Below are 16,767 nucleotides of genomic sequence, written 5' to 3'. Positions count from 1 at the left end.
GTGCAGGCAGCAACAGTTGCAGAGAGAGCTGAACCTCTAGGTGCAACGGCGACGCCCCAGTTGCTCCTAAAGGCTCATTTGCATATATTAAAACATAATTTTTCTCAGCAATGAACATATGAATATGGGACCAACACAGACGTCTTCAGCTGCCAAGTGCACATGTAACAGGGCAGCCAGTGTCATAGGGACAAGACTGCTGACAGATGCCCTCTAAGTAACGTTGTAAATGCTTTGCTCATCTTGTGCCAATCTTGATATTTCTTGCTCCGCTCACATCCAGAGCTGCATTCAGAATTTAGTTGACTTCCTCACACCAGACAGCAGTAGGACCTGAAGTGACCTGGCTGAGTCTGCAGGAGAGAAGACATTTCCAAGGACAACATGCAGAATTTTGAATGCAGCTTTGGATGTGAATGGTGTATAACAGTTAAAGGAGTTGTGCAGTGGTGGAATATTGATGATGTATCCTCAGGATAGGTCATCAATATCAGATCGACGGGGGTCAGCACCCACTCCAATAAGCTGTTTAAAAAGGTCATACGAGCGATGCTTCCACGCGTCGTGTCCTTTGTATCGGCAGTGCAATGTGATTACAATGTACCGGTAGTAGCTCCGAAATAACCAGCTTTCCTTCACACAACCATAGATGTAAATGATAAAATTCTAGCACCATGCAGCCACCATCAGGGGGAGCTAAATGAACATAGATATAGACATCTTGGAACTCAATGGGCTCTGCAGAAATCTGTTAGCAGTGAGCGCCCCCTAGTGGTGCCTGCAATGAAACTCACAGAGAAGGAATCAGTGAATGACCATCAGTTATATTAATGCATCAGATCAACAGTAGCACAGGCCGAAAAACGTATGATTGCTTGTTGTGGGACTAAATCATTTTAGAAATAAAAACACACCAACAAAATAAAGAAATAATATACAGAAGACGGAAATTATACTCAGCGACTCACTGCTGCCATCTAGTGGAACGCTGATGACAATACAGCTTATGTCTGGTAAAAGCAGTAAAACATCTGCAGAGATGAAGGTTTGTGGAGACCCCTGGACAATGTATTAGAGGAGCCTCAGGTCTCTTCCCGGCCAGAGGTGGACAGACCTTCACTGCACTGACAGCCTGCCTGAGGTTCTTCTAGAAGAGTGCAGGTTCATGGATATCCTTCCATGGTGGGGAGTACTACAGTTATGTGGCTGCAGGCCACATAATAACCTATGTGGAAATGTACAGGTGTACCAATATGGACCTGTGGGACCTGAGTGATTATAGCACGGGCAGTAGTCCGGTAAGTACAGGATGGGCAGTAGTCAGGTAAGTGTAGGATGGGCAGTAGTCAGGTAAGTACAGGATAGGCAGTAGTCAGGTAAGTGTAGGATGGGCAGTAGTAAGGTAAGTACAGGATGGGCAGTAGTCAGGTAAGTACAGGATGGGCAGTAGTCAGGTAAGTGTAGGATGGGCAGTAGTCAGGTAAGTACAGGATAGGCAGTAGTCAGGTAAGTGTAGGATGGGCAGTAGTAAGGTAAGTACAGGATGGGCAGTAGTCAGGTAAGTACAGGATGGGCAGTAGTCAGGTAAGTACAGGATAGGCAGTAGTCAGGTAAGTGTAGGATGGGCAGTAGTAAGGTAAGTGTAGGATAGGCAGTAGTCAGGTAAGTACAGGATGGGCAGTAGTCAGGTAAGTGTAGGATGGGCAGTAGTCAGGTAAGTGTAGGATGGGCAGTAGTCAGGTAAGTGTAGGATGGGCAGTAGTCAGGTAAGTGTAGGATGGGCAGTAGTCAGGTAAGTATAGGATGGGCAGTAGTCAGGTAAGTGTAGGATGGGCAGTAGTCAGGTAAGTGTAGGATGGGCAGTAGTCAGGTAAGTGTAGGATGGGCAGTAGTCAGGTAAGTGTAGGATGGGCAGTAGTCAAGTACATATGGGATTCTCACAACTAACAGGCCAAGAGCCATGTCCAGGATCTTCTCTGAAAACATCGGAAATTTCTTGTATATGAAGCAATGAATATTACAGAGGATCCGACAAGACACAGAAACTGTGAGATAAGAAGATACTGGATGTAGGACAATAAACCAGAGGGGACCTGCTGAGCTCCTAGCTATAAGATGATAGATAGATAGATAGATAGATAGATAGATAGGAGCAGGGACAGTAGTCACCCATAATGCACCTCCTGCTTTACAGTGCATCTCTGCCTTTTATCACTATGGCCTCTTTCACACGGGCATCGCGTGTGAGGGCCGGACAAGATGCGGGTGCGTTGCGGGAAAATGCACAATGTTTCCGCGCGAGTACAAAGTGTTTTAATGCGTTTTGCACGCGCATGAGAAACATCGGCATGTTTGGTACCTAGACCCGAACCTGGACTTCTTCACAGAAGTTTGGGTTTGGGATCGGTGTTCCGTAGATTTTATTATTTTCCCTTATAACATGGTTATAAGGGAAAATAATAGCATTCTGAATACAGAATGCTTAATAAAATAGTGATGAAGGGGTTAAAAAATAAAAAACAATTAATAAACTCACCTTAATCCACTTGAACGCTCAGCCTGCCACGCCTTCTTTCTTTTTTTATGAAAAGGACCTGTGGTGACGTCACTGCGCTCATAACATGGTCCATCACATGGTCCATCACCACGGTGATGGATCATGTGATGGACCATGTGATGAGCGCAGTGACGTCATCAAAAGGTCCTTTACCCAGGTCCTGAAGAAAGTAGAAAGAAGAGGAGTTCCGCTACGCGATCAAGTGGATGGGGTGAGTTAAATTTGTTTATTATTTTTAACCCCTCAATGGACATTTTACTTAGCATCCTGTATTCAGAATGCTATTATTTTCCCTTATAACCATGTTATAAGGGAAAATAATAAAGATCAGGTCCCCATCCCGATCGTCTCCTAGCAACCATGTGTAAAAATTGCACCGCATCCGCACTTGGTTGCGGATGCTTGCGATTTTCATGCAGCCCCGTTCACTTCTATGGCGCCTGCGTTGTGTTAAAAATGCACAAAATAGAGCATGCTGCGATTTTCACGCAACGCACAAGTGATGCGTGAAAATCACCGCTCATGTGCACAGCCCCATAGAAATTAATGGGTCCGGATTCAGTGCGGGTGAAATGCGTTCACCTCACGCATTGTACCCGCGCGGAATTCTTGCCCGTGTGAAAGGGGCCTTTGTCTTAATCCTTTCACCCCCAGAGTTTTTTTTTTTGTGTTATCGTTTTGCACTCCCTGCCTTCCCAGAGCCATAACTTTTTATTTGTCTGTTCAAATAGCCGTATGAGGGATTGTTTTTTGCGGGACAAGTTGTACTTTCCAACGCCACCATATTGCATAAGATGTAGTGGGAAGAGGGAAAAAATTTCCAAATAGGGTCAAATTGCAAAAAAAAAAGCAATTCCACCACATGGAATTTTTATGTTTTAGGTTTTTTTTTATTTACGACGTTCAATGTGCGATAAAACTGACCAGTTACTTTTATTCTACAGGTCAGTACTAATCCGGCGATACCTTATATGTATAGTTTTTGTTGCCTTTTGATAGTGATAAAAAAATTAAAAAGTGGGAAAAAAAATCTGTTTTATTTTTTTGTCGCCATACTTTGACCCCTATAACTTTTTTGTAATTATGTGTACGGAGCTGTATGAGGGCTAATTTTTTGCGGGGCAATCTGAACTTTTCATTGATACCTGGGGTGTGTATGACTTTTTGATCACTTTTTATTAAAATTTTTTGTAGAAATTGAAGCGTCCAAAAACGGCGAATGGGCCATTTGGCGCTTTTTTCCGTTTTGCTGTTTGCCGTCGGATGATTTTATTACTTTCCTTTGGAGCCCTATTACAGGCAAGGGCTCCAAAGGAAATACTATGCAGCAGCCTCCTGTCATTCATGAAGACAGGAGATGGCGATCGGACGAGCCGGAGCATAACCGAAAGTGCGCTCAGATACTGTGGTCAGGATTGACCACGGCATCTGAGGGGTTAAATGTCCGCGATCGGCATTACTGCCACCTGCTATAAGAAGCACGCGGCCACCGACGGCTATGGCGCCCGCAGCGCACGCGATCGGGCTCCATATTTAAAGACAGGCCCGATGACGTACATGTACGTCATCGGGCGTGAAGGGGTTAATATCTAAAGATATCTTTATAGCGGCTGGGTCTCGGTTTTTCTGACACAGAGCTTCAAATCTATCCCATAGACATGGAGGCAAATGATCAAATTGCAGCTGCCCACACTCACCACTAGGGGGAGCTCAGGAGCCGATTGCATACTTTGTTATCTTTAAGAACAATCTATATACAGTGAGCCCCCTAGTGGTGACTACAGTTAGCTGCAGTTTTACAATTCATCTCTGTCTTCTGCAGGGGATATATGGAGCTTTGTATCAGAAGAAAAAACACTGACGTGTTCCTCCCCATCGCCTCCACCAACCGCACCTCAAGTTTCTGTCCCCATGTGGATCTGATCCTATCTATCTCTCTATCTATCTTACAAATCAGTTATGTTTATCCAGATATTTTGGATTATAGATGAAGAACACCCCAGATGTCAATCAGATCTAGAACAACATAAAGGGGTGGAGCCAGGAGAGCTGGGCGTTACCTTTAGAGTACTTCCACACGATCGTAGGCACAGGGTAACCCTCCGCGGAGCAGTTCAGTATCACGGCCTTTCTGAAAATCCCATCTTGGTCAGTGGGTTGGACCACAAATCTAGGAGGAACTTTAAAGATTTGTAGAAATTAGTAAACATGTCCCTTTAAATAGGTAATCGGCAGATAATGTCTGTTTACACAGAGAGCTATAGTAATACGGGTGAGAGGGGCAAATCTTGGATTACAACCCGTACAGGAGCTGCAATAGTGTCTCTACCGGTTGTCATCAAGCTTTCCCAGGAAAGGATGAAAAAAATGTGTTACAACTTAGAGACGGAAAAATCAAGATATAAACCACAAAATTCTGTAGACATGCTAGGAGTTGTAGTATCATATACTGTAGTCATTTCACTGTTTTACTTAATCATCATCGCAATACTACAGATTGGCCAGTAGAGGGTGCTCAATATCAAAGTATAGGTGACTGTATACAGTAAAAGCTGAGGACTTGATTTTTGGCACATATGTAAAGCTCCATCCACAAATCATCATTAAGAAATACAGTATGTATTAACTGGATGAATAAAGCCGCCATATAGAATATCATACACAGGTAGAAGGATGACCAATCCAATATTATCAGACTATGAGACTTTTCCTTGTTCAAATGTTCTAGAAAAATACATTGTACAAGATTCATCAAGGGAAGCAGTATTATTGTACTTTTATATATATATATATATATATATATATATATATATATATATATTATTATTATTTTTTTTGTTGTACATAGGAGGCAGTATTATAGTAGTTATATTCTTGTACATAGGAGCAGTATTATAGTAGTTATATTCTTGTACATAGGAGGCAGTATTATAGTAGTTATATTCTTGTACATAGGAGCAGTATTATAGTAGTTATATTCTTGTACATAGGAGCAGTATTATAGTAGTTATATTCTTGTACATAGGAGCAGTATTATGGTAGTTATATTCTTGTACATAGGAGCAGTATTATAGTAGTTATATTCTTGTACATAGGAGCAGTATTATAGTAGTTATATTCTTGTACATAGGAGGCAGTATTATAGTAGTTATATTCTTGTACATAGGAGCAGTATTATAGTAGTTATATTCTTGTACATAGGAGCAGTATTATAGTAGTTATATTCTTGTACATAGGAGCAGTATTATAGTAGTTATATTCTTGTACATAGGAGCAGTATTATAGTAGTTATATTCTTGTACATAGGAGCAGTATTATAGTAGTTATATTCTTGTACATAGGAGCAGTATTATAGTAGTTATATTCTTGTACATAGGAGCAGTATTATAGTAGTTATATTCTTGTACATAGGAGGCAGTATTATAGTAGTTATATTCTTGTACATAGGAGGCAGTATTATAGTAGTTATATTCTTGTACATAGGAGCAGTATTATAGTAGTTATATTCTTGTACATAGGAGGCAGCATTATAGTAGTTATATTCTTGTACATAGGAGCAGTATTATAGTAGTTATATTCTTGTACATAGGAGCAGTATTATAGCAGTTATATTCTTGTACATAGGAGGCAGTATTATAGCAGTTATATTCTTGTACATAGGAGGCAGTATTATAGTAGTTATATTCTTGTACATAGGAGGCAGTATTATAGTAGTTATATTCTTGTACATAGGAGGCAGTATTATAGTAGTTATATTCTTGTACATAGGAGGCAGTATTATAGTAGTTATATTCTTGTACATAGGAGGCAGTATTATAGTAGTTATATTCTTGTACATAGGAGCAGTATTATAGTAGTTATATTCTTGTACATAGGAGCAGTATTATAGTAGTTATATTCTTGTACATAGGAGCAGTATTATAGTAGTTATATTCTTGTACATAGGAGGCAGTATTATAGTAGTTATATTCTTGTACATAGGAGGCAGTATTATAGTAGTTATATTCTTGTACATAGGAGGCAGCATTATAGTAGTTATATTCTTGTACATAGGAGCAGTATTATAGCAGTTATATTCTTGTACATAGGAGGCAGTATTATAGTAGTTATATTCTTGTACATAGGAGGCAGTATTATAGTAGTTATATTCTTGTACATAGGAGGCAGTATTATAGTAGTTATATTCTTGTACATAGGAGGCAGTATTATAGTAGTTATATTCTTGTACATAGGAGGCAGTATTATAGTAGTTATATTCTTGTACATAGGAGGCAGTATTATAGTAGTTATATTCTTGTACATAGGAGGCAGTATTATAGTAGTTATATTCTTGTACATAGGAGCAGTATTATAGTAGTTATATTCTTGTACATAGGAGCAGTATTATAGTAGTTATATTCTTGTACATAGGAGCAGTATTATAGCAGTTATATTCTTGTACATAGGAGCAGTATTATAGCAGTTATATTCTTGTACATAGGAGCAGTATTATAGTAGTTATATTCTTGTACATAGGAGCAGAATTATAGTAGTTATATTCTTGTACATAGGAGGCAGTATTATAGTAGTTATATTCTTGTACATAGGAGCAGTATTATAGTAGTTATATTCTTGTACATAGGAGGCAGTATTATAGTAGTTATATTCTTGTACATAGGAGGCAGTATTATAGTAGTTATATTCTTGTACATAGGAGGCAGTATTATAGTAGTTATATTCTTGTACATAGGAGCAGTATTATAGTAGTTATATTCTTGTACATAGGAGGCAGTATTATAGTAGTTATATTCTTGTACATAGAAGCAGTATTATAGTAGTTATATTCTTGTACATAGGAGCAGTATTATAGTAGTTATATTCTTGTACATAGGAGCAGTATTATAGTAGTTATATTCTTGTACATAGGAGCAGTATTATAGTAGTTATATTCTTGTACATAGGATCAGTATTATAGTAGTTATATTCTTGTACATAGGAGCAGTATTATAGTAGTTATATTCTTGTACATAGGAGGCAGTATTATAGTAGTTATATTCTTGTACATAGGAGGCAGTATTATAGTAGATATATTCTTGTACATAGGAGCAGTATTATAGTAGTTATATTCTTGTACATAGGAGGCAGTATTATAGTAGTTATATTCTTGTACATAGGAGCAGTATTATAGCAGTTATATTCTTGTACATAGGAGGCAGTATTATAGCAGTTATATTCTTGTACATAGGAGGCAGTATTATAGTAGTTATATTCTTGTACATAGGAGCAGTATTATAGTAGTTATAGTCTTGTACATAGGAGCAGTATTATAGTAGTTATATTCCTGTACATAGGAGGCAGTATTATAGTAGTTATCGTCTTGTACATAGGAGCAGTATTATAGTAGTTTGTAGTTTTGTGCAGTCAGTGTTCGGATAAAAGGTAAAGACCATATGAAATGTGCGTTTCATCCTGAGGTATGATGGGAGTGATAGTTACAGTATATTTAGTGCCATACATCTTCTTTATTTGCAGTAGACAGATAGCAATGTTTCCTGCACCATTGATTTTAAATGAAGTGTGCCTGGAATGACCCATTAAAAGTTAATATGTACCAGCAGTCATGCAAAAACTCCATGCCTAATGCACAATTTACAAGCCAGAGAAGCACGAAGAACATGCTGGGACCTCTGGTTCTACAACAAGACAGTAATACTAAATAACCCTTATTACATATATTTGGCACAATATGCAGAAAACGTGGCCGCCATGCCCATCTCCTTCTCCGCAGCATTCCCCATCAGGACTGTGCCGGCCATTTTTCAGCTGCAGATAGCACGCAGTTCCTACAATGAAAAGTCATGTAGACGTGAGGTGAATGCGGCATCTCCAGCCATCTCAGTCAGGGTGAGGCTGCAGCAGGAGAAGCAAGCAGCTAAGGTTGTCCGTTCCTTAGCAACTGCTCTTATTTTCATGATGGCTCTGCGTTCCTCTGGGCTTAGCAATGACCTCTGCCTACCCTCAGGAAGAAAACGCAGCGAAAGATACGACTGCACGGAAAGATATCAAGATCTGCTGCATAAATGTGCCAAAAAAGAGATAAAAACAAAAAAAAGGAAATATTTCTCCTTCCTTATCTGATACTTGCATCAACCCTGACCAATTACTGGTCGCCTGCACTGCAGAATTATATTCTGAATCCCTATGGACTTCACTTCCCACCGCATATAATAGGTATTACAATCTCAGCCATAGCCGCCTCTTGTCCCATGGGTTACAATATAATTCCTGCTGTATTCAGCCACCACTAGGGGGAGCCCTGTGTATATGGATTCATACAGCCAGCACTGAACTCATTTGTATGTAGTAATCTCCCCCTAGTGGTAGCTGCACACTATGACTCCTCTCACTATAGCCCTCCGTCACATGTTCTGCCCCCATGATAGTTCTATCACTGTCACCAAGACTTAATCGTGTCTTTCTTATATAGGTTTCTGGGAAGGTTTCACTGGTTCTTAAAGGGGTTGTCTGAGAATGACAACTTATCGCCTACAACTCACTGGATATATCGGTGGAGGTCTGACTGCAATCAGGAATACCACGGTCCTGTGCCTCAGTTTGGATGCAGCGGCGGTGGAGCATGCCCGCTGTTGCTCCATTCAAAGTCTACGGGACTGCAAGCAATCCATGCCCCATGCTGTATGAATGGAGCAGCAGTGGGCGTTGCTCAACCCCAGCTGCATTGGAGTTTAGGAAAGCTGGGTGACAAGCCATGTAATAAAATAATGCATTCATCTTCTCCACGACCAGGCTTCACTTACCTCTGACAATTAACTGGCTTTGGTGTTCTACGGCGGCTGCGTCATTTCGGGCGATGCAGGTGTAATTCCCATTGTGCATCAGGGAAAGATTGGAAATCCTCAAGGAGCTTGTAAAGTCAATGTTGTCAATGGTGACTCCAAGACTGACCGGAATTGGCCTCCCGTCCTTCTGCCAAGTGATGGTGATGGGCAAATCCCCAGAGACCACCACACAAGGGATGAACACTCTTTGCCCGATGGAAAATCTTTGGGATTCAAATGGCTGAATATAAGGGGGCACTGAAAGAGAAGAAGAGAGGGGGTCAACGTCACTTATCAGGTGAGTGGTGCCAAGCAGGTCACTTAGGTACAGTCTGCAAACGCCGCCTAATACCAAAGGGGCTCTCTAGATTCCCCAATCCCCTATAGGACAGCGCTAGGGCTTCAGATTTTGGAAGCCATGAAGCTCCAGTCACTGCCTAGAATGATAAAAAAAGATTGTTACCAAAGGGGTTTGGGGTCTCAGTAGTTTTGGAACATAAAGGAGTTGGCACATTTGGGACATTGATGGCATAATGCTAGAATATGGCATCAATGTCGGAAGGGAGCGGGTCACAGAGGTAGGACTCACACTTATCTCCATAATGGGACCCCCTGAAGTGAACGTACAGACAGCTGTCGCCCGTGCACAGCCACCATCCATTTACCGCTATGGGATAGCTGAGGGCACCCGCCTATTTCCGGGACTCCCATAACAGTGAATGGAGCGGTGGCTGCACTTGCTCGGTGCACTCTTGATTCACCACTAAGGGGCTTCTGAAAACAGCTGAGGGCACTCCCATAGCGGGGAGTTGAGAATGGACGTGCACGTACGGTGTGCACTTTACTTTGGGGGTTCTGTTCTGGAGATCGGAGCAGGTCCCAGAGGTAGGACTGGCATCAATCTGTGACTGATGACATATCCTAGTGATATGCCAGTAATGTCCCAGATGGGCCAACCCCTCTAAGAGTTCCAGGCTGTTGGACATCAAGGATCGGATCTTCTGATATATTTTTATGCAGGGCCGTCTTTAACTCGGCTCCTGGGGGGCCCAAGGCAGCTGCCTCCTGAGCCCCGCTGGCCACTGGTGATGTGGATGGCGGCGGCAGGGCACAGTGAGATGAGCGCTTCCATTGTGGAAGCGCTCATCTCCATACTCATCTGTATCACCGTCCTCAGGACAGCGATACAGATAGATGTGCTGCGGCCGGGCAGAGAGGCATGTTCCTTTGATAGGCAGAAAGCACTAGGCCTGCAGCCTATCAGAGGCCGGTGCAGGCGGCGTGAAGATGTAATCGTGCCGCCTGTGTTTATTTTTTTTACATGGTACTACTAGTGGCACATGATTGGGGGGGGGGGCACTTGTTACTGGCACATGATTGGGGGGCATCTATGGGGGTACTTTTTACTGGCACATGATTAGGGGGCATCTATGGGGGCACCTGTTACTGGCACATGATTGGGGGGCATCTATGGGGGCACTTGTTACTGGCACATGATTGGGGGCATCTATGGGGGCACATCTTAGTGGCACATTATTGGGGGGGCACTGTTTGGGCATCTATGGAGGCACTTACTGGCACATTATTGGTGGCACTTTTCACTGGTACATTATTGGGTGGCACTATAGGGGATCTATGGGGGCACTTCTTACTGGCACATTATTGGGGGCACTATGGGGGCATCTACTGAGGCCATAAAGAAGGGGTATTGTATATGGGGGGCTCTGTATAGGGGCATTTTATACTGGGGCACATTATGGTGGGTACTATGGGGAAGGGGAGAGAGGAGTACTATGGGATCATCTATGGGGGGCACTAAGAAGAGGTATTTTATACTTGCAAATTATGGGGGACACTAAGGGCTTCTACTGGGGCACTATATATGGGGCATTCTATACTGGTACATTATGGGGGGCACTAGGAAGAAGGGGGGAGAGGAGCACTATGGGGGCATTTACTGGGGGCATTATATTGGGGTATTTTATACTGGCACATTATGGGGGCACTATGGGGACATTAGCTCAACTGGGGGCATTACAAGGAGGTATTTTTTGCACTGGCACATTATAAGGAGAATTATTACTACTGGGGGGCATTATGATGGGCTTTATTACTACTGGGTTTCTATGGGTAACATGATTACAAGTATGGGCACTATGGGAGCATTATTACTTCTGGGGCACAGTGGGGACATGTTGGGGGCACTGTAGGAGCACTATTACTACCATGTGCGCTCTAGCAGAGAATTATTCCTATTAGTGGGACTTTTGGGAGCACTATTACTGTGGGGGAACCTTGGCACGGTATCAGCTTACCACAATTATTTTTGGGGGACGTTATGTTTACACTATTAGTGTCAGGGGCACTATTTGATGGGCGCAGTTATTTTAGGGCACTGTGTGCCAATAATTATTGAAGGGCACTATCTGCATGGCACTAGTATTATCTGTTTCTGTATTACCTAATGGCACTACCATTAGGGGGTTTATCTGTTTCTGCAGTATAGTATTGGGGAGCACAGCGGCACAGTATTGGGGGTGGTAGGATGATTTGTCCAGAAGATCGGAGGATGATGGGAAAAGTAGTAAACTACTACTACTACTGCGGGGACGAGAAATGGCTGAAAACTGGTGGTCTGGTCTGAAGGTCTGAAAGGAGAAGATGAGGAAAGAGAACATCTACATCAAAGAGACGTCACTGGATGTAAGAGGTATGGGGTGCTGTATTACCCTGTATGTAGGGGTAGACGGAGGGGTTAGTAGTACAGTACTATCTGCACATTGTAAAAAAAAATATAAAAAAAAGTAATCTGTAAAATACTATATATTTGTGTCAGAAGTTGTGCTTTTTTAATTTTTTGAATAATGATACAGCCATTTTATTTGATACTTTTGTGCCAATTCTTTTTTCTCTCTATATTAAGGGACACTATAGTCACCAGAACCACAACAGCTAAACGTAGTAGTTCTGGTGGCTATAGCATGTCTCTGCAAGCTTTGTAATGTAAATACTGCCTTTTCAGAAAAAAAATGCAGTATTTACATTACTGCCAAGGAACAGCTCTAGGGGCCACTCATCATTATTAAAGTTTACTACTCTACGAGGTGTGTGTGTTGTGGTGGAGGGCGTGATTGCATGCTAGGGTGTGGGAAGACGGGATCCAGGGTGCCCAAGTAAATTCTTGCCCAGGGTCCAATCAATATTAAAGACGGCCCTGTTTCTATGATCTGTCACATGATCACTTTTGGGTGGATTTTTTTCATTTTCAAGGAAATCTGTCAGCAGTTTTGACCCTGCAAAACTACTGGCCTCGCTAAGTAGAGACTGGGGAGAACTAGGTAAACATACTTTGTGTGGAGCTTTTATCATCAGGAGTCGTCTGTACATGAGTTTTTTTTTTTTTTTTTGCCAGGTTCTGCTCTTCCAAGTGTCCAGAAGGCGGAGCTTCGCTGTGAAGTGCTCTCTTCACTGAGCTGCTTCACAGCCCCGCCCCTCTGCTGTGAGTGACAGCTGTAGCATCCAACCAGGGGACTACTACAGCTGTCACTCAGAGGAGAGAGGAGGGACTGGGAAGCGAATGAGCACAGAGGGCACTTCTCAGTGAAGCTCCGCCTCCTGGACACTTACAGGAGCAGAATCTGGCAGAATAAAATATTCAATTCTACTCCTCACATCACATAGCTTTGTACTACTCTCCCCAGCCCCTAACTAGTGCTGGCAGCAGTTTTGTATGGTCAAAACTGCTAACAGATTCTTTTTAAGGATGACTCTTCTCAGACTCAGTATGGAGTCAGCCATTGCACGCTGAAATCCATAGGGAAGCATGTCTGCCATGCAATGTATCTGCTATAAGGCAGGACTGAATTTGAGCAGGGGTCACAGCCCAACTGGGCGCTCCATTGGCCAGAGATTTACTGTACTGCGGGCCCCCGATCTATAGCTGAAACAGTTCAGTTTCTGCTCCACTGGCATGATGGGTATGACTGAGACTAGGAGAGTTGGGTTGGGTCCTCAGGATAGGTCATCAGTATCTGATTGGTGAGGGTTAGAGATGAGCGAACTTCTGTTTTAAGTTCGGCGTCTAAAGTTCGGCTTCTGGTTAGCGGAGGATCCCGATATGGATTCCGAATTCCGTTGTGGTCCGTGGTAGCGGAATCAATAATGGTCATTATTGATTCCGCTACCACGGACCACAACGGAATTCAGAATCCATATCGGGATCCTCCGCTAACCAGAAGCCGAACTTTAGACGCCGAACTTAAAACAGAAGTTCGCTCATCTCTAGTGAGGGTCCGAGACCCGGGACCCCCATCAATCAGCTGTTTGCAAAGGCACTGGTGCTCCTGTAAGGCCGCAACGTTATCTCATCTTTCCCTAGGCCAGTGACATCACGTTCCTCAGTCCCATGTCCTAGGTGACGCTCAGCCCCATTTAAGTGAACGGGGCTCAGCGCAATACCAAGCGCAACCACTATACAATGTACGGCGCTCTGCTTGGTGAGCTGAGAGAAGGCCGCGGGACTCACAGGAGCGCCGGTGCCTTCTTAAACAGCTGATCGGCGGGGGTCCCGGGTGTCGGACTCCCACCAATCAGGCAGATCGGATAGGTCATCAGCAGTAAAATGTAGGAAAACCCTTTTAATGATTTAATAAAATAATATAAATTGTAAATTGGTCCTATGTTCAGTATATGGGTGCATTTACACAACGGTAATTCTGGGTCCGCATCCGTTCCGCAATTATGCGGAACGAGTGCGGACCCATTCATTTTAAAAGGGGCGCAAAAGATGCAGACAGCACACCGGTGTGCTGTCTGCATCCGTCGTTCCATTCCGTGGCCCCGCTAGAAATATAGAGCAGGTCCTATTCTTGTCCGCGAGGCATTTTCTATATATCGCCGGCCATGTGCAGTCCACAAAAAGCGGAACGCACACGGCCAGTATCTGTGTTTTGCAGATCCACAATTTGCGGACCGCAAAACACTTACGGTCGTGTAAATGCACCCTAAGGACCCTATTGCTTTCCAGCAAGGTATAGCATCTGAGCGTTTCCTGGCTTAGATACATCTTCCAGGGGTGTGCCCTTCTTCCTCACTGTTGGGAGAGAACTGACCTCCTGCCCCAAAATAAAACCCAGAGCTCAGTTTTCACCCCCGCCCCTTCCTTTAATGGCAACCCCCACCATGCTAGAGATGGGAAGCTCGCGGATCGGATCGTGCCAGGTGATTGTTATCTAGAATTTCTCTTTAACCGCAGACGACATCCCGGCAGGAGGCGATCTCTTGAGAACGCTATTTATAATTGCATCTTTCAGAACAAGTCTTTTAATTGAGCCCTGGCTGTCCGCGTCGGTTTTCATTCTGTTTATTTCCCGTCTGAATCTCATAACATCAACGTGTTCCTTTTCACAAAAATAAAAAATGACAAAAATGAAGAAAAAAAATAACATAAAAAATTCTGGCTCCGAACGCAGTGTCTCACTGGTGGGTTCTGTACATAGAGTGTAGATGTCAGAAACAAAACACTGATTCCAAGAATTATGATAGGGGGCGCTGTGTTGATTGCTCACGGGCCCTCAATGGAAACTACAGGGTGGGCCATTTATATGGATACACCTTAATAAAATGGGAATGGTTGGTGATATTAACTTCCTGTTTGTGGCACATTAGTATATGTGAGGGGGGAAACTTTTCAAGATGGGTGGTGACCATGGTGGCCATTTTGAAGTCGGCCATTTTGAATCCAACTTTTGTTTTTTCAATAGGAAGAGGGTCATGTGACACATCAAACTTATTGGGAATTTCACAAGAAAAACAATGGTGTGCTTGGTTTTAACGTAACTTTATTCTTTCATGAGTTATTTACAAGTTTCTGACCACTTATAAAATGTGTTCAATGTGCTGCCCATTGTGTTGGATTGTCAATGCAATCCTCTTCTCCCACTCTTCACACACTGATAGCAACACCGCAGGAGAAATGCTAGCACAGGCTTCCAGTATCCGTAGTTTCAGGTGCTGCACATCTCGTATATCTTCACAGCATAGACGATTGCCTTCAGATGACCCCAAAGATAAAAGTCTAAGGGGGTCACTGGATATGCAAAATTGCTACATGATGGTGTGTTTTCCTCTTTATGCACTGAAGCTGGCACGTTCCCTGAGTTTTTCCAGCAAGATGGTGCACCACCACATTATGGGTGTCAGGTCCGAGCATTCCTAGATGAACAGTTTCCTGGAAAGTGGATTGGTCGTCGTGGGCCAGTTGAATGGCCCCCAAGGTCTCCCGATCTGACCCCCTTAGACTTTTATCTTTGGGGCCATCTGAAGGCAATTCTCTATGCTGTGAAGATACGAGATGTGCAGCACCTGAAACTACGGATACTGGAAGCCTGTGCTAGCATTTCTCCTGCGGTGTTGCTATCAGTGTGTGAAGAGTGGGAGAAGAGGGTTGCATTGACAATCCAACACAATGGGCAGCACATTGAACACATTTAATAAGTGGTCAGAAACTTGTAAATAACTCATGAAAGAATAAAGTTACGTTAAAACCAAGCACACCATTGTTTTTCTTGTGAAATTCCCAATAAGTTTGATGTGTCACATGACCCTCTTCCTATTGAAAAAACAAAAGTTGGATTCAAAATGGCCGACTTCAAATTGGCCGCCATGGTCACCACCCATCTTGAAAAGTTTCCCCCCTCACATATACTAATGTGCCACAAACAGGAAGTTAATATCACCAACCATTCCCATTTTATTAAGGTGTATCCATATAAATGGCCCACCCTGTATAACCGGGGCCCTCCAACTACCATGTCCATTTATAATACTGGTGTCTTCATACAGGGCCACCTTGCTGCTACTATTCCCTCTATAGTCCATACTATTAAAGCGACAGCATCACATGCCAGATCTGTGCCTGTTAAAATGAGTCCGTTGCAGAAATTTGGTTTCAAACTCGAAAGATAAACTCCCCATTGGTTAAACTTTTGCTGTTTTTTCCCCCCCATGAGCTTGATTCCAAAAATCATCTCCTACATTTTTCCTGGTTCCTTGGAATCTTCCATTGGGTTTGTTTTATGTTCTGTGTTGAAACACTCTCTTCTTGCAATGTGGAAACTGTCAGCAAGCAGCTTCTTATTATGTCTCTGTTTAGTAATCATGGTACATAATGGCATCCTTTTGTGTAGACTAGATCCCTTACAACCCTTTTGGGGTTTAACTTCACTGGATTAATTTTACATTCTGTGCTACAAGAGTCTGTTGTTTCCACTTGGAAACTGTCATCAAGCTGCTGCTGCTGGATCAGTTGTTCTAATTGTGCCTCTATTCATTACTCAGGTATCCTTTTGTGTAGATCACATCATTTAAAACAATGCTGGGATCCTAGGTATC

The 16,767-nt window shown here is 42.8% G+C and overlaps 1 protein-coding gene across 1 annotated transcript in view; it reads right to left on the bottom strand.

The window, feature by feature from the left end:
- The window catches only part of DSCAM (DS cell adhesion molecule), a 414,232-nt gene that overhangs the window by 192,572 nt on the left and 204,893 nt on the right, over positions 1 to 16,767 (bottom strand). The window contains exons 9-10 of the mRNA XM_040423076.1: positions 9,355 to 9,633; positions 4,618 to 4,737 (exon numbers count right to left, since the gene is read on the bottom strand). Of these exons, the coding sequence (XP_040279010.1) occupies positions 4,618 to 4,737; positions 9,355 to 9,633 (399 nt within the window). The remainder of the gene's footprint in view (positions 1 to 4,617; positions 4,738 to 9,354; positions 9,634 to 16,767) is intronic.

The sequence above is a fragment of the Bufo bufo genome, chromosome 3, assembly GCF_905171765.1.
Source record: "Bufo bufo chromosome 3, aBufBuf1.1, whole genome shotgun sequence".
NCBI lineage: Eukaryota > Metazoa > Chordata > Amphibia > Anura > Bufonidae > Bufo > Bufo bufo.
This window is presented reverse-complemented; position numbering and strand designations above follow the sequence as displayed.